This window comes from Etheostoma cragini, chromosome 7 (genome assembly GCF_013103735.1).
Source record: "Etheostoma cragini isolate CJK2018 chromosome 7, CSU_Ecrag_1.0, whole genome shotgun sequence".
In the NCBI taxonomy this organism is placed as follows: domain Eukaryota; kingdom Metazoa; phylum Chordata; class Actinopteri; order Perciformes; family Percidae; genus Etheostoma; species Etheostoma cragini.
The window spans coordinates 22,742,531-22,770,442 of NC_048413.1; the positions used below are offsets into that span (position 1 = coordinate 22,742,531).

General features: G+C 39.8%; 1 protein-coding gene across 11 annotated transcripts; it reads left to right on the forward strand.

The window, feature by feature from the left end:
* Window positions 1-361: 361 nt before the first annotated feature.
* LOC117947817 (potassium voltage-gated channel subfamily KQT member 2-like) lies at window positions 362-27,751 on the forward strand. Of its 11 annotated transcripts, XM_034877101.1 has the most exons (18): window positions 379-964; window positions 10,712-10,802; window positions 10,891-11,017; window positions 11,394-11,569; window positions 13,075-13,200; window positions 13,339-13,449; window positions 15,561-15,656; window positions 15,755-15,849; window positions 16,492-16,551; window positions 17,758-17,787; window positions 19,580-19,633; window positions 20,423-20,628; window positions 22,481-22,528; window positions 22,812-22,829; window positions 23,581-23,686; window positions 24,300-24,431; window positions 26,372-26,465; window positions 26,634-27,751. In XM_034877101.1, the coding sequence occupies exons 1-18, from the start codon at window positions 666-668 to the stop codon at window positions 27,489-27,491; spliced, it is 2,727 nt and encodes a 908-aa protein (XP_034732992.1). In that variant the 5' UTR covers window positions 379-665; the 3' UTR covers window positions 27,492-27,751. The 11 variants fall into 11 exon arrangements, 8 of the variants coding, with proteins under 8 accessions (XP_034732992.1, XP_034732993.1, XP_034732994.1 ...); XM_034877102.1 differs by lacking the exon at window positions 22,812-22,829; XM_034877103.1 differs by lacking the exon at window positions 22,481-22,528 and having other exon boundaries at window positions 380-964.
* Window positions 27,752-27,912: the final 161 nt, after the last annotated feature.

Sequence of the window (27,912 nt, forward strand, 5' to 3'; positions counted from 1 at the left end):
GATACTGCTAGATATTGGCAAGTACTGCATGTGTTAATCTGCATGCTTAAGAATGCAAACGTTCAAAAGAGCTTGGCATAGTTTTTTAGGTGTCCATTACACCGACTGAAAAAGCTGCACATCAATATTGCATGTACATGCATTATCTTGTGTGCAGCTCTTCTCTGGGGCTAGCCTTAAGTAGAGAAGATGGAAGGTTATTTTGGGGTTTTGGAGACAAGACACGTCCCTTTTTCCCAAAACACACTAATGATCTTCTTAAATAACTTGTAATTGTTTTGATATAATCTGACAAACCAGGCCAAATGCTTTTGCATTAGAAGAAGGCTGGTTGCATGTTCAGTTAAACTTTGCAGTGTTAGTACTTTCTGGGCCATTAAATGATTGCAGATCTGTAAAATGCTGATGGCCGACGTGATAAGACTGTGGACTTAAAATCATGTGCATTTCCCTCCTTGCTGTGTCTGTCTGATGACCGGAAGGGGCTAACGTAAAAGACTACACGTTGCAGTTTCGCATGATTATTGCAATTGGTTTTCTAGGGGGACCGACCCCGACTGCATTCACCACCACCAGCACCACCAGCACACACCCCTCAGCACCGGTAATGCATCCCCGCGGCAAGGGCACGGACAACTCCTCGTTAGAGTCGTCTCGACTTTAGAATGGTGCAGAAATCTCTCAACGGCGGGGTTTACCCAACTCAAGCCGGAGAGAAAAAGCACAAAGTGGGCTTTGTTGGATTGGACCCCGGCGCTCCTGAATCCAACAGGGATGGAGCGCTGCTCATTGCGGGTTCGGAAAGCACCAAGCGGAACAGCATCCTGTGCAGACCGAGGTCCAGCATCTCCGCCGGGAGACCCAGACCGTCGAAGAAAAATGCCAGCTATCGGAAACTACAGAATTTTCTCTATAACGCACTGGAAAGACCGCGGGGATGGGCGTTCATCTACCACGCTTATGTGTAAGTGATGTTCGGGCTACAACCAAGCATGTTGATTTTGTCGTCATGGCCTTTGACTATAGGGTGTACCGCTGTCACTGTGTAACGATTTCGGAGGTGCTGTTATGGAGTTTTGCGGGTTTTGTGACTCGTTTTGCATATATGATGTTCAGATTAGTGCATTAAAGGGTTAAGCTTTATGCTGCCAAGCTGCTGTGGCCCGGTCATAGGAGGGGTATCACTTCACCTGCATGACTCGTGCTTTAACTCTTGATGCTGCCTTTTGCTACTCATGCTTGTGTCACATTGACTGAAGGAATTATGCTGATTCAGAACATGCCTACAGTCTATGCACGGCGTGTGCTCACATCTTGCAAATATTTCTTTTCACTGATTAGTTTTCTCATGTGTTGCGGCAAGCAGCAGTCGGTTTCAGCACCGCGGTCCGTGGACAGCTCCGCGCCGCGTCAGTTCTTTCACTAATTAACGATGCAGTCCAGCTCTGCACAGTGATGTGGACTGTACATACAGTGTGCAAGCAGATACAACTGTCTGTGAGTTCCTTGTAGTCAGAGCTAGTGTAGTTGGAACACGATGCTGTGCCTTTGTGTGTGAGGTCTGGGTTGAAGACAAACATTGTCTACAACCAACGATTGACACATTTTTTGAGGATACATATTCCGTAATTTTTACACTTTAAAGAGGTACTGCATCAACCTAAAGCACTTTCATTAAATTGGTTGGGCTAAAAGACTGACAATGGAGAATGGTCAGAATCGGTGCAGTGGAGGCATTTCCCATAATTCAACCTATGGCAACCCTATAGCAATGTCTGACATGTTAAAAATGTGTTGTTATCTACTGTATTATTTTTACTTTTCTCAGAGTTACAAAAGACCATATTTAACTGTTTGCAGGAGCAGTGTAGTACTCCCGATTAACTGACCTTTACGTGTAAAATCAATGGACATTTCTTTTACTACAATGTAACTTGCATGCTATTAAGGTGTGAGGTTTAGCCTACACATGACAGCTCAATTCTCCAAACGAAATGGTGGCTGTTGTTAGTGGTTTACCCTCCAGCCATGCCTGGATCCTTCCTATTCTCTGATAATGTATGCTTGGTAGAAAGGAGTTGAAAGCCACGACATTAAGAAATTTACTGTGCACCGCATATCAACTCTCCAGAGACGGCTGGTTGCCTAAAAAAGTAAGACATTAATGTGAAAACACACACACACACACACGCAGACAGGCACACAGGCCCTCTGGGAACTTTAAAATATTAACTGAATACTGAAACAGCTAGCTAAAAAGCCTTCTTTACCATTTGTGTGGCTTTGCTTTGGTCTTCATGGACTAATGTTGCTCTTAGGGGGTGGTATTAACTTCATGGCTGAATCTAGTTTCAAGCGGCAGTGATGTGTATTATAATACTGCATTTAGAGGCAAATAAACATAGCAACCTAGTTAGAGCAGGGTCGGTAGTATTTGTGCTGCCTTAAATCTGAATCCTGTGTATCGCATGTTGTAAGTTAGTGTACAACTCTAAATCTGATTGGAGAAATTGATTATGTGGTAAATGAACCTGACAGCTATGAAGAGAAGCAGAGAAGAGAAGGGGTAATGTGTCTGCAGATACACACCCTCCCCCCGCCGGTTTAGTCAGAACGCTGCGACTCCTCACTCCCTAACTACAAGCTTTATCAAAGAGGAGTGTTTTAAGTTTACTCTTAAATGTGGTGACGGTGTCTGCCCCCCATACCCAGACCGGAAGCTGATTCCACAGTAGAGGAGCCTGATAGCTAAAGGCTCTGGCTTCCATTCTACTTTTAGAAAATCTAGGAACCACAAGTTACTCTGAATTCTGGGAGTGCAGTGCTCTTGTGGGACAATAAGGCACTAAGAGCTGAAAAGGTGATAATCTTATCTCTACTTGTTATAATTTTTTCATTAAAGAATCTCAGGTGCTGAGTTTGGTGAAATATTTCCCCTCCTCTTTCATTGCTCTACGTATCTCTGCTTTAAAAGACATCGTTTGGCAAACAAAACGACATTGCTGATTAGAGGTGACGAAGAGTATTGCAAAATGTGCTCGTGCTCAGAGAACAGCTATTTCTTTTTGAAGAGTGTCCTCTTGAAATGTTAGGCAGGTGTTTTCTCCACAGTCTTGTTTGTGATGCATGGGTGAAAGATCAATATGTGGAACATGAGTGCCTATGTCTAGTGTGCTCTTTGTCTCGCAGCCTCTCTTTCTTCTTCTATCCATCTAGCTGTCCACCAACCAAGGCCACCCTTCCCCTTATAATCTGTCACTGGTCCAACATCAGTTAAATAGAAGAGACACAGTGGTCCACAGTCAAGCATATTCCTGTGAATCTAATTTTTTAAGTGTGTTGTAAAATGCAGCATGCTGCAAATGGGTTTGAACATTTTGGATTCTTATCAGTGAAAGGGAAAACTGTGAAATACCTTTCACACCAAAGGCTTCTTGGAACAGCCAGCTATCAGGACAGTTATAGTGTGTCTCTTTGTTCACACAAATTCTGTAAGGAAGGACAATTTGGCAGTTTTCAAAAAAGGCTTTTCATTTGTCCAGCTCTTGTCTCTAACTACAGGTCGACACCCTATACGACTCTATCCAAGCAACGGTATGCTCCTGCACTGATACCGAGATCGGAGCTCTGATAGCTTCACTGATTTGGCTTCAATAGGAGCCTCATCACCGTGTGTCCTCTTGCAGGAAGCACCAGCTGTGTGAGAAAATGGAAAGGCCTCTGCAGCTGTTAGATGACAAAATGTGTCAGTTCTGCACCAAAGTGGAACAAAGAACTACTATTGAAAAACACAGCAAAGAGAGGAGGGCAAACAATGAGTTTAGAAAGTGATCAATCACTGAAAGCAAAATCAATCCTCTGTTAAAATTTCTTACAGTGATTCAGAGAGACAGATTGAGGACATGTTCCAGTTATGTGCTATTCTCCTGAGCTGACCAGCTAAAGACAAACTGGGGAAGAATTAAGGCGAGGACAGTAGCAGACAGATGCTCGCTGCCAAGCCGCTGAGATTTGATAGATTGGTCTGCTTTGGGAAAAAGGATGTCTGATGGGAGGTAAAGGTAGAAGCCTAACATTTGAATTGAGTCCTGTAGGTAGGTTATTGCTAAGAATAAATTGTGTTCCCACTGCTATATTGATGAAAAGCCCCAGAAAACTGTAAGCATTTTTTAATGTACCCTTGTTTAAGTGACACTAAGGGCTTTGCAGCCACAACCTTACTTGGTCTGGTCATGACCAGTTAACGTATGATGGTTAGTGTCAGCAAACTTGAGTTAAAGTCATGTAATGTATACAGTGACATTTTTATGTGTTTGATTATCAAGCAGGTTGAGATGCTATATAAATACTGTTAAAGTATCAAAACCATATATAGTTATAAAGTGCCCATACAATGCCGTTGTAGTCATTACCAGTCTGCAGTGACAGTGCAGCGTTACTTGTGATATTTCCCTTGGAAGTTGGAGGAGACCGAAAGAATTATGACCTCGACCTACACTGTACAAGTTTGCCTGTTAAAGGTGATAATTTGACAGATGTGTGTTTACATCCTGTTTCTGATGCTCCAAGTGGCCAAAAAGATCAGTTATTGCAGGTTTAAAAAGTGTAAAAGTGTGTTTAAAGTGTTGCCTAGCATGTAGCATGGCTAAAACAATTTTTGGCCAGCCTCTGATGTAGCATAAAAACATACATATACATTTCAATTTTTCTTTTTTTTTTAATTGAATTGCATTTGTGTAATTTTACAACTGCCACCTTTGTCTACTTAGTATATTTAACATTCAGTGGGATCAATCCTGTAAAAAAGATCCCTCATCTACTTGATCTCTTTTTTTCACCCATGAAAGAGTTCACTAGTGCCTGCATGTACACAAGATGAGTGCCCCAAAGAGTCATCACCACCTTCAAACCTCCCCTGAGGACCCCACACAGTGGACACCGCAGTGCTAGCACATGGCACTTTTTGCTTAGTAAAAGTTCCTTGTTATTTGCTCTCCTCTGGTCCGTCGCAGTCTAAATTTAGCGTGATAAGTATGTCTGGGTAGGCAATGCTGTGCTGAGCGGGGCAAATCAATGTTTCTTTATCTGCAGCTCAGGAGGAATTGCAGGTTTTTCTGCTCCCAACAACAGCCCCCTCAACTTGATTGATCAACAGTCACGTACCTACTGATGTCGTCTGGAACTCTCTGGAAACAAGTGTTTCTGCCTGTGGCTGTTTGTCATCTGCAAGAGTGAATGTGACGAGCTCTATGTACTGTGTGTGTGTGTGTGTGCATGTGGTAACAGAATGTGTCAGAATGTATCGTCAGTAGTTGAAACATCCATCTATCTACAATATATCCTTCTATTAATATGTCAATAGAATGAAAACTATTTAGTAACAGTAGTGTAATTACAAATCTTGAAACTAAACAGTGTTAGTTAATTTGAGGTCGCTGGGTTTAAGACATTAATTTAAAATGTTGCATAATTAATGAAAGAAATAGTTCAACATTTTGAATATCCCCCCCCCATACTTCATACCTGTGTAGTACTGTAAGTACAGAGTGAATTGTTCCCAAAAGGATGACCTATTTCTTTAATTTAAAATCAACACATTAAGCGCAAATTGCACAGTTTGTATCGGACATGTTGCAGTCAGACTGTAAATGACAACTTGACATGCTCTTGTTTTGACACGTTTATTGTCCTCATTGTACTGTCCTGACCAGACCTCATGCATATTTGACCATGTGTCTCATCCAGACTTTCTCAGAACCACGAGCTGCTTTGTGTATCCACACCCAGAATAATGGAGCATAAATGGATCTGTTGCCGCTTGACTTGGCTGATGGTAAAGGGAAGCACAGCTTCAGGAGCTAATTGTTTGACTGCTAAAGGAGGCAGCTTCTGCCCCCTCTTCTTTATCAGCAAGTGTCCTCCTCGCTAGTAAGTACTGATGAGCTTGGCTAGGTCGGGTCAGGAAATTTGCACAAACAGATGTCCACTTAGACTTGCAGTGAGCCAGCTTCTTTGTACACAACCTTTTGTTTCAGTAGTTAGGGACTACATGGAGCTTATTACTGGAAGAAAAATATGTGTAAACATGTACAGTAGAACAGAAATTGTGCAGTCTCATAGTGCATCTATTGGATTTTCAAGTTACAGCAAACTGACTAAGTGATATCAACACCTTGTCACGTTATCAGCATGTTTAATGTAGACTTATAAAAGTCCTCATGATGGATGTGTTTACAGTAGCCTATAAATAAAGAAATGTGCTTCAGATGGCGAAAAGACAAGTCAATGTGACATGTTCAAGTGCTGTAAATGACAAGATGTGAAGACTCCTTGGCCGGCTGACTTACATGAGCTTCATGGCTACAGTGGAAAACACAGGAACACCAGACATCTCAGGGCTGTCACAATCACATATTTTTATGCCCTTGGAAAAAGCAGGTGCCTAAAGAGGAAGCATTGGACCACTTTTGAGTTCAAAATCTGCTCAAAGCTTTTTTTAGTGGATCTGTAATTAAAATGTAACACAGTGACAAAGTGTGCACACGTCATTTGCACCTTTGCTTTTGCAGGAGGAGGCGCTGCAGGTGATAATTATGGCATCTAATGTGTGCTAAAAAGGAGCAAAGAATTTGTTGAAGTAATAATAACAGTGATAACATAGAGTAATAATTCAATCTACACAGCTCTATAAAGAAGGAAATATCTCTCCATTCCCGTTGTCCCGTCGGCCCTCGGGTCTAGAACTTTTGTGGACCCTAAGTACGGCAAATATTATTCTTTTTTTAAGTGCACTTAATGTAAGAATAAGCATATAGACTAAACCTATTAGCAGCAACCCTATCTTTAAATAGACTACGGTAATTCCAGTATTTGTCTACAACCCCCTAACCTCATGACCTTACCCTTTTTATGTTTGATTTGATGCACAGTGATCTACAGATGCAAAGTGAGAGGACTACAGTATTCATATAACAAAGCATGGGACAGCCAAACGGTGAAGATATCCCCCTTACCCAAATCTAACAAACAACCAGGGCAAACTAATACAAAGACCCAAAAAAACCACAACGGAATAGCTCAATTAGAACAGGCCGTTGAATGCTTACATTGGCAAATAATGTTGTAGAAACACATGTCCATGCTCACCCGCATATGTGTACTGATTCATTCTTACATGTGTAAGATGTCTAGCTGTAGAAAGGATATGACCCAACCAAACATATATGATGCACAAGGCAATCATATGTTGTACAACATATGTTTATTATGCACGGAACATGTATTTATTAAGTAACTATTGTAATTGTGCCAAGGCTGGTACAGTGAGAAAATGAGAAAGAGAGACAAAAGAACAACAAATGGGCAAAACAGGTCAAATGTGCACATTTTACTAGATACTGAAACAGCAACTGAGCATGTAGTTTGGGACAATAGTTTGGAAAGCCACAGACAAGTAGTTTAGTCTAATTTTAATAAAATGTATTCACTCTCTCTTTCTTTGATTTATTGTTATTACAGTGACCTTTCATATACTCAAGTTTCAAGTACGTTTGTGCTATTACTTTAGATTTTTCACGAGGAACTCCTAAATATATTCATTCGTGGTGACACAGTAAATTCCTGCAGTGAAACATCCACCAGGCAGGAATGTTACGACATATCATATGGCTGTTCCCATGTTAAAGGAATCATTCCACTTTCTTAAACCGACCTCCAAATGTAATTTATTTAACTTTAACCATGGGCTGCAGTGCTGGCAAACTGTTAAAGAATAGCTTGTGTGGGGCGGCCAGATTGTTCAGTTTGTAGAGCGGGTGCCCATGTATACAGGTAAAAACAAAATTCCAATGTTGGTTTCTTGATATCAGAATTTTGGATAGTCATCATGGAAACATTAATCGGTCATGTGACAAGAACTGTGAAGATTAGCAGAACTGGCAGCCAAGTGACACAATTTTCAGGTTGACAGCGCTCTAGCCCAATGAATTGAGGGGAGGGGGGGGGGACCTGGGCAGGCCTATAATATTTCATGGGGGCGGTAGTCACCCTGTGCCTCCCTTCTATCCCGCCCCTCAACCTGTCTGAAAAAGACTGCAAAAGGATGTGACCTTGAATGGAAGAAACCTTAACCTTGCTATGAGTAATACAGTGTCGTTAGTTTAAACTGACACAAGCTATACTGAATGCAATTCCAATGTACCACACAGTTTACACACATTTAAAAATCCAAACCTATAGAGAAAGCTGCAGAATGTAGTAGAAGCTTTCTCAGTGCAAGAAGAGCTCACTTTTACCAAGCAAGTATTGACTGCTGTAGCCATCAATGATGTATGAGATGCCAAAACCACACATATGCTGTAGAACCTAATGCATCAAATGAACCCAACTTGCGCAGCTGAATGCGTTAACAGCTCATTTGGCTTTTTGTTGTTCTTCATGTGTCTGATGAAGAACAATAAAGACTATAGTAAAGAATGAGCTATTCCATAGACTTTACCATTGCCAGATAGCAATAACCGCTTCATTCTGATTGGCTGACAGCCAGCAGCCTTTGCCAAGAGTTTGACACACCAAACAGAAACTGCAGTTGCAGGAATAGGAAAGTCAGGTGAGCTGCAGTTCTGGTATAAAAAAGGGAACCCATGGAGGATTGATGAGGGTCCTTGATGAGGATGGATGATGGGAGTTTAAGCTTGGATAAACTTGTGTCAGGTTAGATCATTTGAAAAATCACATGTGCAGTCAGATTCACTCTGCATTTACTCAGGGAGGGATGAATTTGTGTTAAAAGCTTCCTTGACAGAAAGGGTCAGAGGTGGTCAATGGGCCTGTATCAGGTAAATTATATCCGGATAAAGACTGGATAGAAATGTAGCTCGTTGCATTTGTATTTTCAGAGTTTCAGCTTTAGCTTTATGTTTCTGAACTGATGAACAGATCATTGTCTTGGCTGGTGTTTGCTCTTTCCGGGCCCTCTTTTACGTTTTGCCACGACGGCCCTCCTCTACACACTGTACAAATCAATATTTCTTATATTAATAATGGATAAAGTGACTAGGTGTGATGGAATGGCATCACTGGTGGTGACGAACCCACAGACACTTATGACTCCACCTCTTCCCACTTTCCCTGCTTTCCCTCAGCTCTACAGAGAAAACAGGACTATATATACAGTATATAATGGTATTAATAGTTTTTTGCTATCTGCCTACGTTAGCTGTATTTGAACCCGATTTATCTCATTCATCAGGTCCCTCTCACTTATCTCATACATAACATTTGTAAATTACTTAAGTTTGAGCTCCACAGACCACTATAGTTACACCTGATCATGTGTGCTCAGGAGATCATTCCACAGTCTCTACTATGATTAATGTTAGATGTGCCTGCGTCTTTTAAAATCCTGCATTGTCCCAGTATTGGGTTTCACAGGCACTCTCCATTAGTTCTGCTTTGGATTCTTTCCAGTGGATCTTTTCTTCAGAAAGTCCCTCAGGTCGAGCCATTTTCAAATCATGTAATCTTCCATCCAATAAAGCGCACTCCTGATGGTCTCTGCCAGTATTGGCTGCAGAATTGATTTTCTTCTGAAACACATCAGTCTACTTAAAACCATCTACCATTGCTTTACTATTTTGATCTGAAAGAACCATTGTTTCATAGATCTTTCAACACATTTCTACCTATTTTTCCTTAGATTTTTGTTCTTGGGTTTGTCCCAGTCTTAACAAAGACTAGTTTATTAACCTCTGGGTATAACTCCTATACTATATTGAAAAGAGATGTGACAAACATCAATAATGACCTTAACAGAAGGCAGATATTGTTGTTTAGACTGTACAGTAAGGAGGAGCTAATATGTTTTTGTAACTCCAGTGAAGACAGCTGACTGACACAGCCAGTAAATCCACTTACCCTGCCTAATACGATGTAACACCCATGTTCTACACTCCCAGGAAATTGGATTTCTTGTACTCTTGTGCAAACAAGTGCAAATGGTCACTTAAAGTTAATTGGCGAAATTTAAACTTACCACAATGTGTTCTATTCATTTCAAGAAAAATCAGTGTTCAAATGAACATTTACCTAATGTTATCTGCTTGCTTGCCTTCAATTCTTCTTTCAGGTGTTCTTTATTACTGTATTTACTCATTAAATAAAATAAAACATAAATACTGTATACTTCATTGAACCTGCTTGGGGAAATGTGTTTGTTTGACTCTGTTTTGTTATTTTATTATACATCCACATGCACATGCATTGGAGAGACTTCAGAGCAAGGGGGTTGCTCATGGAGAGGCAGGCTCACCGAGCAGTTAGGGGTTCGGTGTGTTGCTCAAGGGGACCTCGGTTGGTTGTGGTCTCTGCGGGGGCTAAAATTAGCGACCCTCAGTCCCTTCTTATTTTCTAATAGTGTGTGTTGATGGTAACTGTTATATTCGTAGAATCTTAAGACATAGGTTTGTCTTTTGTTGCGTGAACAATGCACAACATTTACATTATGTGTTTTAACTGACAAGTATGGCAGTGAGCTGTAAACACAGCGCCTCACAAAACTTTCACCGACATCACAGATGCTATATTTATATGTTTCTCCAGTCAGTTTCAGCTGAACATATTAAACTTCCTGTATCTTAAACAGGGTTTGACAAATGGAACTGTGACCTCAGAATCAAAAAGTAATTACTGTTTGTACTCCTATCTCTTCCAGCTTCCTCTTGGTCTTCTCCTGTCTCATACTTTCAGTCTTTGCCACCATCAAAGAGTTCAAAAATAGTTCAGAAAATGCCTTGTACATCCTGGTAGGTATCGTTTCATTTGCTGTAATCCCATTTCTTCATATACATTGATAACACAGGGTTAACTTGACCAGTTTGGTTTGTTTCACAGGAAATTGTGACCATCGTGGTGTTTGGAGTGGAGTACATTATAAGGATATGGGCTGCCGGTTGCTGCTGTCGATACAGAGGATGGAGAGGGAGGCTAAAATTTGCCAGAAAGCCTTTCTGTGTCATAGGTGAGATAACAGGGTCCCTGGCTGTCATTTCTCTCACCTTGCTTTATCAGAAGAACAAAACAGACACTGTGTTTTTCCATCTTTTCCTTTTTCAAAATGCTGGAGGGTGTGAGTTCTTTTTCATCATATTCGTTCTTTTTCATCATATTCGTTGCCTCAAGGTTATGCAAAAGTAAAGTACTTAAGTAAAGCGCATTTGACACTTACAATACTAGTTGCCTAAGTACTTTGAACAACTTTTGAATTACAACAAATTAAATCATTGCACAGTGAAGTGCTGTTAATTCAGTCTGATTTGATTAAGGATGCTATCTTTGGCTTCCCCTGCTTCCCATAGTGTGTCGAGTTCTTTGATTGTGTTTTGCTCTTTCTCCAGACATTATGGTGCTGATAGCCTCCGTGTCCGTACTGGCAGCTGGATCTCAGGGCAATGTTTTTGCCACCTCGGCCATCAGGAGTCTGAGATTTCTGCAGATCCTGCGCATGCTGCGTATGGACCGACGGGGAGGAACCTGGAAGCTGCTCGGATCTGTAGTTTATGCCCACAGCAAGGTTACATCATTTTCTTATTTTTCTGTGGATGCTCACAAGGAATTTTCTCAATTTTGTGATCAGAGTTTCTATTATTAGCCAGTAGGCGTGCACGATTGAGAAAATGTTGCAATTCGATTCAGTATCGATTTTCAAAAAACGATTCACAGTACGTAAAGGTAGTTATTTTTCCCATGTGATAGATAACACGCCATTACAAAAAGAAAAAAATGAAAACAATATGAATCGATTTTTTGAATTCTATGAATCGATTTTGAATCGTTAGAGCTTGAATCGATTCATGAATGTGAATCGACTTTTTTGCACACCCCTATTAACCAGCCATACAGTATGTTGTGTTTACAACTATATCTGATGTGCACTGCCGTCAAATTATTACACTGAAACATCCAATGAAATCATAGCTTTTCAACCAAGAGATTTAAATGAAATTAGTTATCATGCTTTAAAAAATAATGGTGGTGGTATAAAAAAATTCCTCATCTGATAAAGATTTGTCTTTAACCTTTACTATAAGTATTATCCTTTACTGCCTTCTCTTTGATTATTGTCCACTTCCGACATCTTTTCAGGACTAAATAAAAACAGATTTAATTATTATTTTTACCTAGAAAAGTGAACATACTTTTTTCTACCTACCTTTATAGCTCTAGTCTTCCTCTTAAGCTGCAAACAGCCTTAACTAGGTCTATACACAAGCTAAGGTAGGTCCAGAGGCAAAACCCCAGGGCAAAAACAGGACTTTGAAAGTGAGGGGGGACATGTTGCAGCCATCCCCAGTGGAATTAATGTCAGGGACTGCTGGCTTCTTTGAAATTTGTTTATATTAGGAATAACCCCTTGAGATGTAGCATCTTGCTTTTAAAAAAAGGAAATACAGGACATTCACAATTAGACAAGACAGTTGTCAAAACAACTTGAGGGGACCTTAAAAAAACCATACAGTACAAAACAAACATGTACTAACAAAAGACAAAAGCTCTCCATCACACCAAAAACACTCATGTCCTCCCCATTCCAGCCATTAAACATTAGACAATAAACAGTTAAGGTAATAAATATAGACAGTTGAGAAAAGACAAAAAAAAGAACAACTAAAAAAAATAAATGAATAATAAATACATAAAAATGAGAAACACATAAAATATCAAGTATGAGGAAAACAGTTGCAGCTTGAATGCAAATAATTAAGAAGGGACATCTTAAACAGGTGAAAATGGGAGATACCGCTAAAAGACCTCGGTAAACCATTCCAAACGGAAGGGGCTTCACATTTAAACGCTCTCCTCCCAATTTCTTTAGATATATTGTACGGAGAAGAAAAGATGGTCAGTGTCTCTTAGGCTGTAGGATGATCAATATAGAATGCATTTGTGAACAAACCGCAAGCAGTGAAACTGACGATGAGCATTTAGTGAAAGACGTTTACGTCACCACTTTGCAAGGCATATGACACTTTATTACTTTAGATTCCCTGATGCTCATTGTACTGGTTTTCCCTATAGGAGCTCATCACAGCGTGGTACATAGGCTTCCTGTGTCTCATCCTGGCTTCATTCCTGGTCTACTCTGTGGAAAAGGAGTCAAATGAGGAGTTTGAGACCTACGCTGATGCTCTTTGGTGGGGACTGGTAAGACTTACCTGGGAGACCTGAGACCTAGAATAGCATCCTGTGATGTTTATGATACTCACTTTACTTTCAAAAATCTACAAACCTTTACCACACCACTTTAATCAAATATTTGACTTAAATGGATGTTTTCCCCAGATCACGCTCACAACCATTGGATATGGTGATAAGGTTCCCAAGACGTGGAATGGACGCTTGCTGGCAGCCACATTCAGCATGATCGGTGTGGCTTTCTTTGCTCTTCCTGCTGTAAGTACGAGGGCTCGTCAGCAGTACTTTGACCCAATGTCGTTGACAAAAGACTGAGCTTAAAGTGCTGATTTGTAAGAGCCTTGTTTGTGTTTATTTGCTCTAGTCTATCCATCATGGTGTTCAAGCACTAACTAACATGCTGCAACGTGCAACTGCTCTCCACGTCCCTAAAAAAGAGTGTATCCAGTTCTGTAATGTATTCATGGACTTTTTATTGTTAATGCTTGAATTTCTCTAGATGTCAGTGTGTCTGTTATCAGTTTAACGTCTAACTACTCAGTTTTCTTTATGTTTATTCCATTAAATCAGAACATAAAGTACACAATGTTTTACTGTGAAAGACCCCACAGACTGTGAAAATTTGGACCAGCAGACGTAAAAACTTTATAGTTGTCATTGATCTATGCTTGAGAGTTAACATAGCAGATTACTTCCTCAAAGCTGCACTAATTACTATTCTTATGTGGACAATTTTGATTCATCTGGTCACCCAAAATATGACTCCCAATACTAATGATAATGCTAATGCTAAAAGCTCAGGTAAATGCTGGTTAGCTCATCATCAATAAGGTAATATCTCAGCGCTACAAGAAAATAAAAGAAAATGCTAGGCCTACTTTAAAAGACAAATATTATTGTTTTTAACAAATGAAGCAGTGAAGAATGAAAATGAAGTATCACATGTAGCACAATATGTGGTGTTTATATAATAGGCAACTGCTCAGTAAGGAGCAGTAATAGACCTTTTTCACAGCTGGCAGGGAAAGCACAGGTGGAAGCAACAACACTCAGGATCATGGCTTGGTTACCGTTACCGGTGTCAGCCCTGCTGAACCTGGAGAACCTAAACACAATGCAGTCATGTCAGTAATTACTCATGTGCTCCCTTTGTTAAGAAATATTTTCGGTATGATATGTTGTATAATGATGTGCAGTACTTTTTATTATAGGTGTACCTCAGCTACTTGAATACTTTTCATTCTTTTCTGATTTTGTCAATCAGAAATAAGGAGAGTTTTAAGCCCTGTTCACACGGTGCGTGAAAACGTAGAAGTATTGTATCAGATGTGACTTTTGTTTAGATGGCGACGGCGTTTTTCAGGCTTTAAAATGCAAAAAAGTGACACCACCCTCCAGAGTGGAAGTCTTAAAAACGCTCCACCGTTGCGTTCCCGTCTAAAGGTTAAAAAAGTCTGAAGACAGCAGTGGGGAAAGAAACAAGACAAAGGCGTTCAGGTAGTCTGTTGTTAAATCATTTTGACAATGAGGACAAGGATGTTATAGTTTGATGACCATATGTAGGCTGTTCATTTGAGCCAGAGTAGGCTACAATGTTACGGATGAAGAGAAAGAGAGAGAGAGAGTGAGAGGCAGCTGGAAGAGGAGGGTGTGCTCAGGATATTGGATAGTGCTCCCATGGAAGCTGTGCTGTGGCTTATCATGGTCAACACTTGTCGGTCATCATCAGACAAACATGCAAGTCCACCTCCGTGTCTGCCAGACAAAATTGTCAACTTTTGTTGTTCGCTTCGCCATGTTTTGGTTTCACGCTTCTAGGCAGAGAAGTAGAAGGATGGTTGTACACAGGCGCGCAGACTTGGTGGTGTTGTGTTGCAGTGCTTCACACTGCCACCTAGCCTCCTGGAGTATATACTACATCAAATTTCACACTTTTTTGTGTTATTGTGTGCTTGCAGACTTCCACCCCAAAACGCTTGAAAAAACGTGGAATAAAAAGTGATTACAGGCATTTTCTCTTCAGATCCTTTCTGTGTAAACATACTGTTTCTGTAGTGAGTAAGCTTTAAGCAGCTAAGATCTGTTCAGTCTATTCCACATAAAACTGGGTTGCTGTGTCAGCACTCAGGAAAGAGTTATTACTTTTGCTACACTGACTACTGATGTGTATGTGGAGGAAATAAGGATTTTTACCTGAAGGCTTTTGCAGTCATCAAATCTGAGATTTTTACTAGCTCTTCCAGTGGATCTGCTTACTGGTCTCTGTTCTACAAGGTGTTGAAGGAGTTGCTATTCCAACCCCCAGCCAGAGGTCATTAAAGGTAACTGATCACTTTGTGGACTCTCTGTGTCACACTGACTCTGTATAGGGCATCCTGGGTTCTGGCTTTGCCCTCAAAGTCCAAGAGCAACACAGGCAGAAACATTTTGAGAAGAGACGTAACCCTGCAGCAGGCCTTATCCAGGTAAAAGATAACAACACCATGTACAGATTTATCAACCAGAGATAACACCTGTTTTGTGCTCTTGAGAAAATGTTAAAAACATTTTTATTTCCATCTAGGGTGCTTGGAGGTTTTATGCCACCAACCTTTCCCGTACAGATCTGCTGTACACTTGGGATTTTTATGAGCAGACTGTTGCTATCCCAATGTACCGGTAAGTGATTAAACTGTCTGAATAATGCTGTACATTATTCAACATTTCCAATACTTACAACTGTTTTTCCATACCACATTCTGCCATCTTTCTTAAAACTGTGAGGCTAAGTGAACAACTGAACCTACAGAGTCATCTTGTTGTATTCCAAACTGCCTTGTTGAATCAGATACTACTGATCTGCTGTGGAGAATCACACCCTGGTGTGACTTTTCACTTTCTGCTTTAATAAGTGTAATCTTACAATGGAAGGGAGACGGTGACTTGGCAAGGACATCAAAACCTCTTTTGAAATGCTGTTCAAAAGGAAACCACTGCCAGTGTCTACTTTGTTAAATTAACCACTTCGTTTGCTGTCCAACTGTATGAATCAGCAAATGAGCTGTGCTCATTTCACGGTGCAGAATTCTGCCCTTTATGTGTCTAGAAAATGAAGATTCCTGCTTGTCTGTTCTGTTTGTAAATGGCCTCATGTTCGGTTTCATTCCAGTGAGAATTTGAGGTGAAAAGGTGATGACCATCAGAATAAATAACTATCAAAGTAAATGGAATTAGCTTTAAAGTGCCTGGCGGCAAACTTGAACCTTTCAACACTGAGTTGTTGAAGGTGAATTGACAGAAATGCTCTTTGTCTTTTGCCAGACTTATTCCACCTCTAAATCAGCTGGACCTGCTGAGGAATCTGAAGGGCAAGTCGTTCAGGTATATAAAAATGACAAAGCTGATGAAGATCTTATGATCACGAGAAGGTTGAGATGCTAATAATGTGAATAAAAGCGATGATGATGATAATGAGTATAAACAATGAGCAATATTCTTGGAATTCAAAAGACAAGTTTAAAAAAAAAAAACACTCATCTAATGATTATATTACAAAAATCCATCAAAACCCATATGAACAAAGTGGAGCATGTAGCAAGCTAAAGACACAATTGAATTTCGAGATTGGGTGAAGACCAAAACAGAAACATGCCTCCAAATTAATGCTATTGCTAAATATTGCTCTGTGTTTGCCATATCAACTTTGTTGGACTAAAATATGTCAAACATTTTACCCTTCTGTAGCTTTAAAGTGGTTATAATCAATATGTTTATAATAACAATGGATGGAATAGATTTGTGTAATGGGAAAGAGGTCGGTGACAAACCCACAGATAGTTATCACTTGACACAGTTCCTCTCCTCTCTGCAGAGCTTCACAGCGTTTTTCATTGTTTGAGTCGGGTCTGTAACTTTACTGCTTAAGTTCACTCTCATAACACAGTTCTGACATCTTATTTTTAGCAAAAAGATATGTATAAACCCACTATATACTACCCAGTCAGCACCAGTCATCAGCCAGACACAGGGAACTAGCTGTTGGACATGGTGGAGTGTTTTTGTTTCATATATTGTTCAGTATCGGCTGCATGTGCAAATACACAACTGTTTTCTAATGACTTAACCATATCAACTTAAAAGGTGAACACAGTTCTGTTTTTTCTCAGCTTTTATGTTTATTGGACAAAGTTAAACAAATACCATCATTTAAATTCTGCTAATAGAAATCCAAAATATGTGGTCTGTATTGATTTAAAAGGTGGACATATTTCAGTGTGTCATGTTAACAGCTTGTTTTCCGCTGCCTCCAAGTGGCCAAAAGAAAATCACATCATATGGAATATTTTTTTTCTTGTCTTACATATGATCTAAATTTGCAGCAGCACAGCTTTTAACAGGTTTTACGCTCTACTGACAGCACTCCAAATGTTCAAACAGCTATGTGTTAAAATCGACCGGAATTCTCCTTTAATATTTCTTGGGACATTTTCCAGTGCCAATCCAGCTCAACAATAACAACATGAAGCAATGGTGATAATGACATACAGTGTAACACTGTTAAACATTTCGTGTCTTCTTTCCACACAGGAAGGAGTCTCAAACAGAAACCTCTCCCAGGTCTGTGATCTGATTTTTATCCCTCTTCACCTCCGTTTGGCTTCTCTTCAAATCTGCTCGTAGTTGCTGCTGAGGCACTCTTCTTGGGGGAGTGTGTGTACAGTAGCCTACTGTGTGTGTGTGTTTTTGTGTGTGTGTGTGTGTGTGTGTGTGTGTGTGTGTGTGTGTGTTTTGCGGTAAGTCCAGACATGATGTGGCTGTGTGTTAAGCACCTCCTTCAAGAATGGTCATGCTGCATTTGCTCACATGGTGCTCAAAGATCAGCTCCATTTGGCCTCCCTCTCACTATCTTAAATAGTCTCAAATAGGCTGGTCTTTGATACTCTGGCTTTCAGCATCACCTCTGGAAAAAGTGATTTTGAACACTTTAAGAGACTTGCTTGATTTAGATCACATTGTTTTTGACAAAAGAAACAAGTGTAATTGTTGACAATGCAGTAACACTTTATCATGACTTAGTCATTTATAAAACATTTGCATATTTTTTGTCTTGTGCCTCCCTTTGACAAAGTTGTTTGATGTCCTGAGAGGACAAAGATGCCCACATAAAAAACTGCCGTAAAATGATACATTTGTATTAATTTCCACTTTCACTGATTTTAATCTATTAACCAACACTAATCCTGATCATCACTACCAAACATCAATTCATTTTCAGAATTTTAACCCTTTGAATGTCAATTTGTTTACATAATGCCATTGTTGTTGTTATTGTTAAATGTTTCATTATTTTCTGCATACCAAATGTTAGATGGAATTTGATTTAGGTTTTTTCAAAGTCTAGTATATATTAATGGTTAGCAACAACATGGATTTTGATGTGTTGCATCAAATACTGCAGTGCTCCATAATATAGCAGCAAAAACTGTGGAAACCAGGAAAATATTATGTATTTCCTCAAAAGAAACTCAATCAGTCAGATGGAAAAATTACAATTTTGAAGCAAGGTTTCTAGATTGAAAGCCTAAGATAATGACATTATGATTTTATGCTGTAATGGCCGTTGGATCTAAACAATTGTGGTTTTCATTTATGTCCTTTTGGAGTCAAGCAGGATTAGAATAAATTTGTCATGTATTTTGGTTAACAGTTAAAGTTTTTAATCATACAAGCATGCCACAAATATTCACAGAAACTTTACAACTTGTGTCCACTGACAAATAATATGTGATAGTTAAAATGACCTGAATTATTTAAAATCTAAATTTTTTCCCACAGTGCAAACCCAACCCCCCGTATTTGCATCTCTATTCCCATGTTAATTAGTTGATTGATTGTGGGATGGACCTATGTGACACGGGACATTCCCCTTGGTTAACCAGCTCAAATGCCATGCAGGTTCAAGCATAATTTATTGAGTTTTGCATTTTGGAAGATGGTCTGAGTGTCTGTACTTTGGCTACAAAGTTTATTAGACTTATTATAGTAGTTGACGTTGAACTTTGAAAACGTTGACACTGGAAACTCACATCCTAGCCAAAATGTGTGCCATATGCATCAACACAGCCAAAATGATGACAAATGAAAACGCCCTAAATGTCCCCATGCATTGAGGTTATCTGTAGTATAAAAATTAGCCCTAAAACATCATAACAAAGACACTTGCATGTGTTTAAATTAATTCCATGTTTGTTCATTCATGATATGATATGAAACTGGTTGCAAATGAATTATAAATGATAGTTACAATAACGTGTTACTGGCATCACAGTATGGCACACACTGCTGTTTTTGTGATTGTATCCACTGCTACTTAATCTTTTTGTTTCTCCTCTACTGCCCACCACTCCAGTAATGAAAATGCACACAAAGACAGACTTTGCGGGTGCTGTCCGAGAGCTATTAGGTATAGTTGCTGTACAGTTAGGCCTACTAACAACTGCACTGCAAGTCTGTGTCTCCCCTTCCATTCCTACCTCTGCTCCTCCCTCTCTTTAAGTAAAGGTTGAGGAATCACAGAATAAGGACCTTTTTAGATAACATTTCACTTAATGAAAAATAGAATCTGACTTTTTTGCACACCTTTTACCTTTTACTCTAAAAGAAAAAAAATGTCAAACCTACATCCTTGTTTACCGCCCTGTCACAGTTGATTTATGGTTTCTGTTTAGTAATGTCTTTATGCAGTTTATTTGCTTGCTGCCTTTTTTGCCTAATCAGCACTTAAAAACTTCTGTTCAGCAGGCAAGGTGCATATTGCTGACTATCAACAGTGTGTTTCCTTTGACCGATTCCCGTGTTTGAGGCGGAGCATACAGTATGATGGTGAATTATTTTGCATGATTTGAGTTCACTTTTTGCATACAGTTAGATCACAGCTCTTTCTTTTTGAGACGTGCAGTGTCACTTTGCTTCTCATGCATGCTTGCTTGTAGCTTCCTGCTGCTTGTCTGACCTACTGAATGCTCGTATGTGGACATGGCTCCTTCTGCTGTAGGACATTGCCCATTTTGCATTTCTTCTGAGGTAAGATTTATGACCACATCAGTGCTGCATTAGAAAAATTCCCAAGCTTACACTTAAAACAACAAAGCAGTAGAATGAATACATTTAGTTACAGATAGCTGTGTACTTTAATTGAGTGATGCTGTAAAAACTTGGTTACATTTCCCTTCTCATGATTTGCTGTCTGTAGTCGAAAAGCTAGCCTGAAGGACAAGGTGTTCCCCAGTCCTTCCAAGGCTCCAGTGACCAAGGGGAAAGTCCGGTCTCCAGGGGCAGAAGACGGGGCTGAGGCGAGTCCCAGCAAAGTTGCCAAAACCTGGAGCTTCACTGAGAAGAACCGAGGGCCAAAGCACTCCTTCAGAGTCCGGGGCAGCGTCTCACGCCAAAACTCAGAGGGTGAGAAAACGCCACAAAGTGCAGAATAATGAGTGTTAGGACAGCCCTACTACCACTACTTTAAGGTGAAAAGTCTCTGAAACATTATTTAAACCTTCATGAAACAAGTTAAACTGTGCAGCTGTGCAAACAGAAACCTTAAAAGGAATAGTATGGGGAAAATGAAGCCACAGCCAGGAGACGGTTAGAATAGCTTAGCATACAGAATGCAAGCAGGGGTAAACAGCTAGCGCAACTCTGTTCAAAGGTAACAAAATCCACCAGCTAGCACCTGTAATGCTCACTGATAATAGCTTGTTTGTTTTTAATCTGAACAAAAACTGAGCAGTGTGCAGTTCTAGGATGGAAAACCATGTAAAACAGTTTTTAGATTTAGCGTATAGGCGTGACAATGGTATCTAAAACTATGGAGGACGTTGTTTGCTTTATAAAAACTATAGATTATAAAGGCCTTTGAAGCAATTTGGGATTTTTGGTCGTAGATTTGAAACTGACTTGACTGTCAGTCTTGACATTTAACATCCCAGAATAAAAAGTGCAATTACAAATTTAATTGCTGAGAAATTCGGAGCTCCTTAAGTGTTTCAAACTAAGAATCGAAATGTTTTAAATTAAATCTGTGTTCAGAGAGAAGCCTCTAGTATATCTTGCAGTTTACACAACAAGCCTAAATAAAAGGGAAATGTATGTGCAGTATTTAGAAAGCCAATACGGTGGTTTAGTCGTAGTGGAAAAGTGAAATCTTACCTTCGTTAATGCTGTTTTTACTAATTGAAACTGGTCTTTAGATTGCAAGTTACTGTTTATTAATCAAACGATATACAGACTTGACTTTTGCACACATTGTTGACTCTGGATCCTTCCACAGTTATGAATTCAGTTGTGTAAGAGTAAACATCACAACTCTCTGTGTGGCTCCATGCCAGCTCAAGGACACAATCTCTCCAGCTGTGTGTTTTTAGAAGGAGGAGTTGATGGCCCTATTTTGTCAACCTGGACCCAAACCCATGTTTTTGTGTCTAGATGATTGATGGGAACCATTTTTGAAAGGATCCCTACAGAGGTTAACCTTTTTTGTTAGAGTAAGAGTAAAGATAATTTTTGATTAAAACCACTATCAACAAACTCACCAGACTTCTTATAAATGACCAGTAATTTTATTGTCTTTCATACGGCTCGCCACTGTTCCAACAATCACCACTGTGATTTGGTTGAAATAAACCTGTTTACATGTGTAAATGTGCTGGCTCTATACATGCTAAAAGTATTATTAAATGGAGCCCGGTGAGATATGTAATTGTGATTTTGGGTCTGTTTCTGGTTAAACAAATAGGATCTTACTCTTTCATTCGGGTCCTTTCCAAAATGTTGTCAGACACTTAATAAAAATTAGAGTCTTTCCGCAGCAATAAACAGCACTTTTAGTTGAATTAAATTGACAGCGCGCATTTGCCCTCTCGGATTACATTGCAGCCCGGTTTGCCGCTGCCACTTACGACGCTCTTGCTAAATACTGGACCAATTTGGGAATGACATGGGAAAATAGATTTGAAAAAAAATACCCAATTTTTCCTTTAATTAATTGCAAGTTTCCTTCATACAGGTAATGTTGCTACATACATTCTCTAGCATGTAATCAAACATAAGAGGAAGAGGAGGAGATTTTCTCAACACACACATTGTGCTGGGGAGACAAAGCTCCGTTGGTGCAACTGCATCCATATGTCATCCAGGCTACTGTGTCAAAAAACTACACTTCTCTTTTTCACCATTTCTTTGCCTCTTTGTTGAACAATTTGAAAACCAATTCTCATTAGTTGTTTTTCTTCTTTCGCCTCATGGCATGTTAAAGTGCTGATTGAAATGCAGGATGAAGACCTTGGACTGAAGAGTTCTCCAGGTTAGATAAGTCATCATGACATGTCTTCAATTTAGATGGTGATATACTCTGTAATGTCTTGCTGTATATTTGACCAAATATGTTAAATAAAGCTTCACAATATGTGCAGTCTGGTGGTAAATGTAAGAGAAGAGAGAGACCAGCCCTTTCAAACATCAACCAGAAATCATTCAGTGGACTGCACAAGTTCCCATGTTTGGAATTGGTTTGTCTATCATTGTCATCCTTCTAGAATCCATAACAAATCTTTCTCCATGTCTCTTCTTTCTCTCTCTCTTTGCAGCAATTGAAGGTTTAATAAGTAAGACATTGGGATATTTTGTTGGTTGGCTTTTATGAAAGAAATAATCAAAAGAAAAGTCAGCTTCATTGGTCTGAGAAACCTGCATGTTGAATCTGCTGAGATTTATTCACTTGACATGAACCCTTTTTTAATTTTTTATGAGTTTTCCCCTCAGCGATGACTGAAGACTGAAGCATGACACAAGCTGAGAACAAGCATGTATTTATTTCAAATCCAAGAATTGATAATAGGTATTTATTAACACTGGTGTAAGGCTTAATTAATCATGGGTTCAAGTCAAGTGGTGCCACAAAAATCCAAAACTGACCCAGATACAAAATTGCCAAAAGCCCCGCTTTATCTTGCATGAAGATACCTCACTTTCCCTACCAGAACATCATCTAATGTCTGATTAACTTTGATTAGGCCTTTGCCTGTATACAATACGTCTTAACATCCATAGATTGAAATGTTAATCTAGACTGTAATTGGTGGTGGGAAGAGAGTACTTGTCATAAAAGGTTTCAGTAAAGCTTTATCCCATCAGCACTATCCTTCAATTCTGCACCAAGTCCTTTTTATCTGTTGTTCCACAAAGCCCGCTCACTATGCTCAAGAACTGGCTAACTGGCTTGAAACCAACTTGGTAATTGAATTTTGCACCTTTTAAAGCTTAAAGCAACAGCCCTGCTTTGCTTCTGCTGTGGACGCTGGGCACGTGAAAGCAAATCAAATGTTCTTTAAGAGTTTCCTTGTCTTTGCTCTGTAGAGGCGAGCCTTCCAGGAGAGGAAATTGGTGACGATAAGAGCTGCCACTGTGAGTTTCTCACTCAAGAATTACCACCAGGCTTGAGGGTTACAATAAGGGCAATCTGGTAAGGATTCACTTTAATACCCAATTTCAATGGTTCTGCAATCAAAATCAGAATCAGAAAAAGCTTTATTGACACTACTTAACTTTATCTATATATACAGTAAGAAGGTTAAAAAAAAATCAAATATTAAAATATAAACAATATATATATATATATATATATATATATATATATATATATATATATATATATATATATATATATATATACTGTATATATATACTGTATATATATACTGTATATATATATATATATATATATATATATATATATATATATATACACAGTATGCAAGAAAAATAAAAAGAGCAGCACAGCAGAGTAAGTACAGTGGCAATGTTCACATATGGGCAATAAGATGCCATTTTAAAGAAAGAGAATTTGACATGTCGTAAAAGGAAAAGCACAGGTTTCAATAAGAAAAAGAACGACTGAATACTATTTAACTGGTTCAGTTTCCTTGTTTTGATCATGCTGGCTCAATGTCACACTGTCATGACTCACTGGGACACTTGAATACAACAGAGGCGTCATTGATGTTATTGTCAACACCTGTCAAATATGTCAGCTGTGAAACAAGCCTACTTATATAAAATAACATGTCCTCCCTCAGCATCATGAAGTTTCTGGTGTCAAAGAGAAGGTTTAAAGAGAGCTTGCGGCCTTACGATGTCATGGATGTGATCGAGCAGTACTCTGCAGGTCACCTTGACATGCTGTCTCGCATTAAGAACCTGCAGTCCAGGCAAGTACACGATCCATATACAGTATATTACAATTTAAATCTGACCCACACTTGTTTCCAGGTTGTCCACAAGTGAATAACTTTTCCAACTATCACTTTCACTGTGAGCCTTGTCTATATCCAAAACGTTACACTTCCGAGATTGCTCAGGTGCCGCTGGAAATTCTGCCGGCTGTCTTTTATTTTGTTACCTTCCACTTTCTTTGTGTTGGCATTTTAAAATCCGGTGGATTCATGAGCACTATGGTTAACTGCTCCTCAGATCTCTGCAGGGCAAATCCAGACGGCTACCTAAACTATATGTTGAATGTGAGTCTTCTGTTGCACGACCAAAACAAGCTTTGAATGTACACGTGTTCCACCCAAACAAGTTTCTTCCCAAGGCTATTTTGCAGAAGTGTCGTTGCTCTGCACAGCGTTAAGCGCCGCCCAAAACCATTGTAATTGGTTTATAGAAATGCCAATGAACCAGAGAACGCTTTTCTCCCATCCCGGAATGCTGTGTGTACTAGCGCGAGACTACTGTAGGCGTAAATGTCAGGCTGGGTATGGAAGATTACAAGGAATTAATTTTTCAGAGTTAGTTTTTTACATGGTTGTTCAATATGAGTTTAAATTCAGTATAATGAGATTCAGCAGTACAGTGTTTGTGATTGTGCTGGATACACACATGTTGTGACACACAAGTCATTGATTTGCCTGTTTCATTTGTCCAACAACATGTGTTGTATTCAAATCGTTATGTCTGTAACATTTATATGTGAAAAAAATCACTCCTTCAGCTTTGAATGCGTCACAAATTCATTTTAGATATAACATTGATGTATAATTCACATTGTGTTACTTTCTGCAAATTATCTCCTTACATTTTACTCCCCTAAAGGTCTTACATGTAGAATAAATATATTCCAACTGTGAAATACATGCACTTTTCATCCACAAAGCAAGTCAGACTCACCGTATGTCTTGTGTGTGTGGAATATATTGTTCTCTTAGCTAATGTGATTCCCACGTTGCTTCATTTTGCATTGCACTCATATCGTCTCTGTGTGCCTTGCCAGGATAGATATGATTGTGGGGCCCCCTCCCCCATCAACACCTCGCCATAAGAAGTCCACTGAAGGTCCTAGGTTAGGTTGATAGACTGCACCTCTAGAATGACCATGTTACCAGCATTATGCTCCTTATACCACAGTCCAAATGTTGAAGCAGTTATAAGCTACCTTATTATTTTGATTAGCAGAACCCCTTTTGAGTTCAAGCCAGTTGACCTGTCTCATGAAGCTAGATAATACATGCAGCAATGAAGACATATTTTATGCGTAATAGAATGAAGAAAAAGTTTCGATAAACAGTTTAACGTTAAACATGTTAAGGATGTTGTGCAAAGACTTCAGCTTTAATGTCAAAGCTGCTGTCAAGATAAGGCAAAGAAGGAAAAGAAAAAGTGAGACATCCCGTCGCTTTTCTCACTCAATGTTAATGAGCCATGTCATATGGTCTCACTCAACAGGGGTTTGACAGTGCTAGATGCTTGTTCTCGTATTGGAGAGACAGAAGGAGAGCTCCCCCAGCTGGATGCAATGGAAATGAAGCATGAAGCACAAAAAAGCATGCTAAGTGATGCATTTTGGCCCCAAAAATGTCCCTCTATTCACACTTTGTTTCAATAAAGACTGCCTAATCTCATAATGCATGCATCCACACTGTCCAACTGACATCACTACTTTCTCAAAAAGACCATCCTCATCATAGTCATTCATTCATTAGAAACATATGTATAGATTGATGAATAGCTCTAACATACATGCTTTCTTTTCATGATTTCCATGTAACAGTACAATAGTTCACATTATGTCATCATGAACTTCTTAAATTTAAACCCATGTGACAGAGCAGTGTTTTTTTTAATCTCAGATATTATTTTTTTCAAATGCTAGAGTTGACCAGATAGTTGGTAAAGGTCCTAAAGCTGAAGGAGGGGCTGCAGATGACCAGAGCATGATGGGACGGCTGGTCAAAGTGGAAAAGCAGGTATGAATGTTTCTTCCAGGTGCCTAAATGTAGTACGAGTTGGTTTACGCTTAGGTCAACCAATGGAGTGTGTGTTCATGTAATTTAGGTTTTTTCTGTTGATGAATTTAATTTAAATTCTGGTGATGGAACACCTTTTCTACATTGTGTTTTTCTTTCTCCCTGCAGGTGGTCTGTATGGACAGGAAACTTGATTTCCTTGTCAATGTGTACGTGCAGCGAATGGGAATCCCTCGTTCGGAAACAGATGCCTTTTTTAACTCTAAAGAGCCGTATCCTGCCCCGCCTTACCACAGCCCAGAGGAGAGTAAGCAGGAGAAGGAGTGTAAAGAGGAAGTGAAGGAGGAAAAGAAGGAGCAGACATGCTCACCTGCCGATGTCCAGTGCTTTGATGGGTCTTTGGAAAAGAAAGATCCTCTACTGGGTCGGCCTGTGGCGAGATCGGTGGGTACTTCCTCTGGCAGCAACAGCCGCCCCTCTACCTCCTGGCAGCACCAGCTGCAGCACCCCCTCAGCCAGCCTGCCTGGAACAGCAGTGTGGCCAACAGCCCCTCACCAGTTGGGGGCAGTGGCGATCATTCACCCACATTGTTTCGCCTCCCGCCTCCACCTGCTAAGGTTCACGACCAATCCTCCTCTGGCCCGGGCGGCAGTGGCAGAGAGAGCCGCTCCCAGAACAGGAGGCGCCACAGGAGGCAGATGTGTCAGCAGGATGCTACCGCCGTGGAGAGTGACACGTCTCTATCCATCCCATCTGTTGACCATGAGGAGCTAGAGCGCTCCTTTAGCGGCTTCAGCATCTCCCAGGCCAAGGAAGACTTCTTTGGGCCTTCTTTCTTTATAGGCTCAGGAGGGGGAGCTGGAGCAGAGCCTGAAGTCGCAGCTGGACCTTCTCTCTGTGCCAGGGTCAGACCGTTCATAGCAGAGGGAGAATCAGACACAGACTCGGACCTATACGCTCCCTCACCCCTATCCTTCACTGGAGAGGTCTCATTCGGAGAGAGGGCATGGCAAGGAATGAAGTAGGTCAGGATTGCTCCACCTGGCAAGGAAAAGAGATCCGTGCTTCAGTTGCCATTTTGAGACCTATCATGAGACCATGTTGCCAGCTGACTGACTGTTGCTGTTGACGATGCAGTGAATGGTTATAACGAGTATATTAATGAACTGGTAAAAATTTGTCATTTTAATAACAAAAGGGTTGTGCTTAATTATCTTTTTTGTTTGTGAATACAAGCAAAGCATTATTACAGTTGCATTGCATCCATCCAGCTCTTGGTTAAATAATGCTGTTTAGGGATATTTCTTTAACTTAGTAGGGGACATTTGTGTTTTATTTAGTAGTGATGAAAGGTATAGAAGCGTATAGACGTGTGAGAGTTATTTATGCCACTTTATTTTGCATTGACCTTACACATGGCATTAATTTTTACGGAACATACAAGAG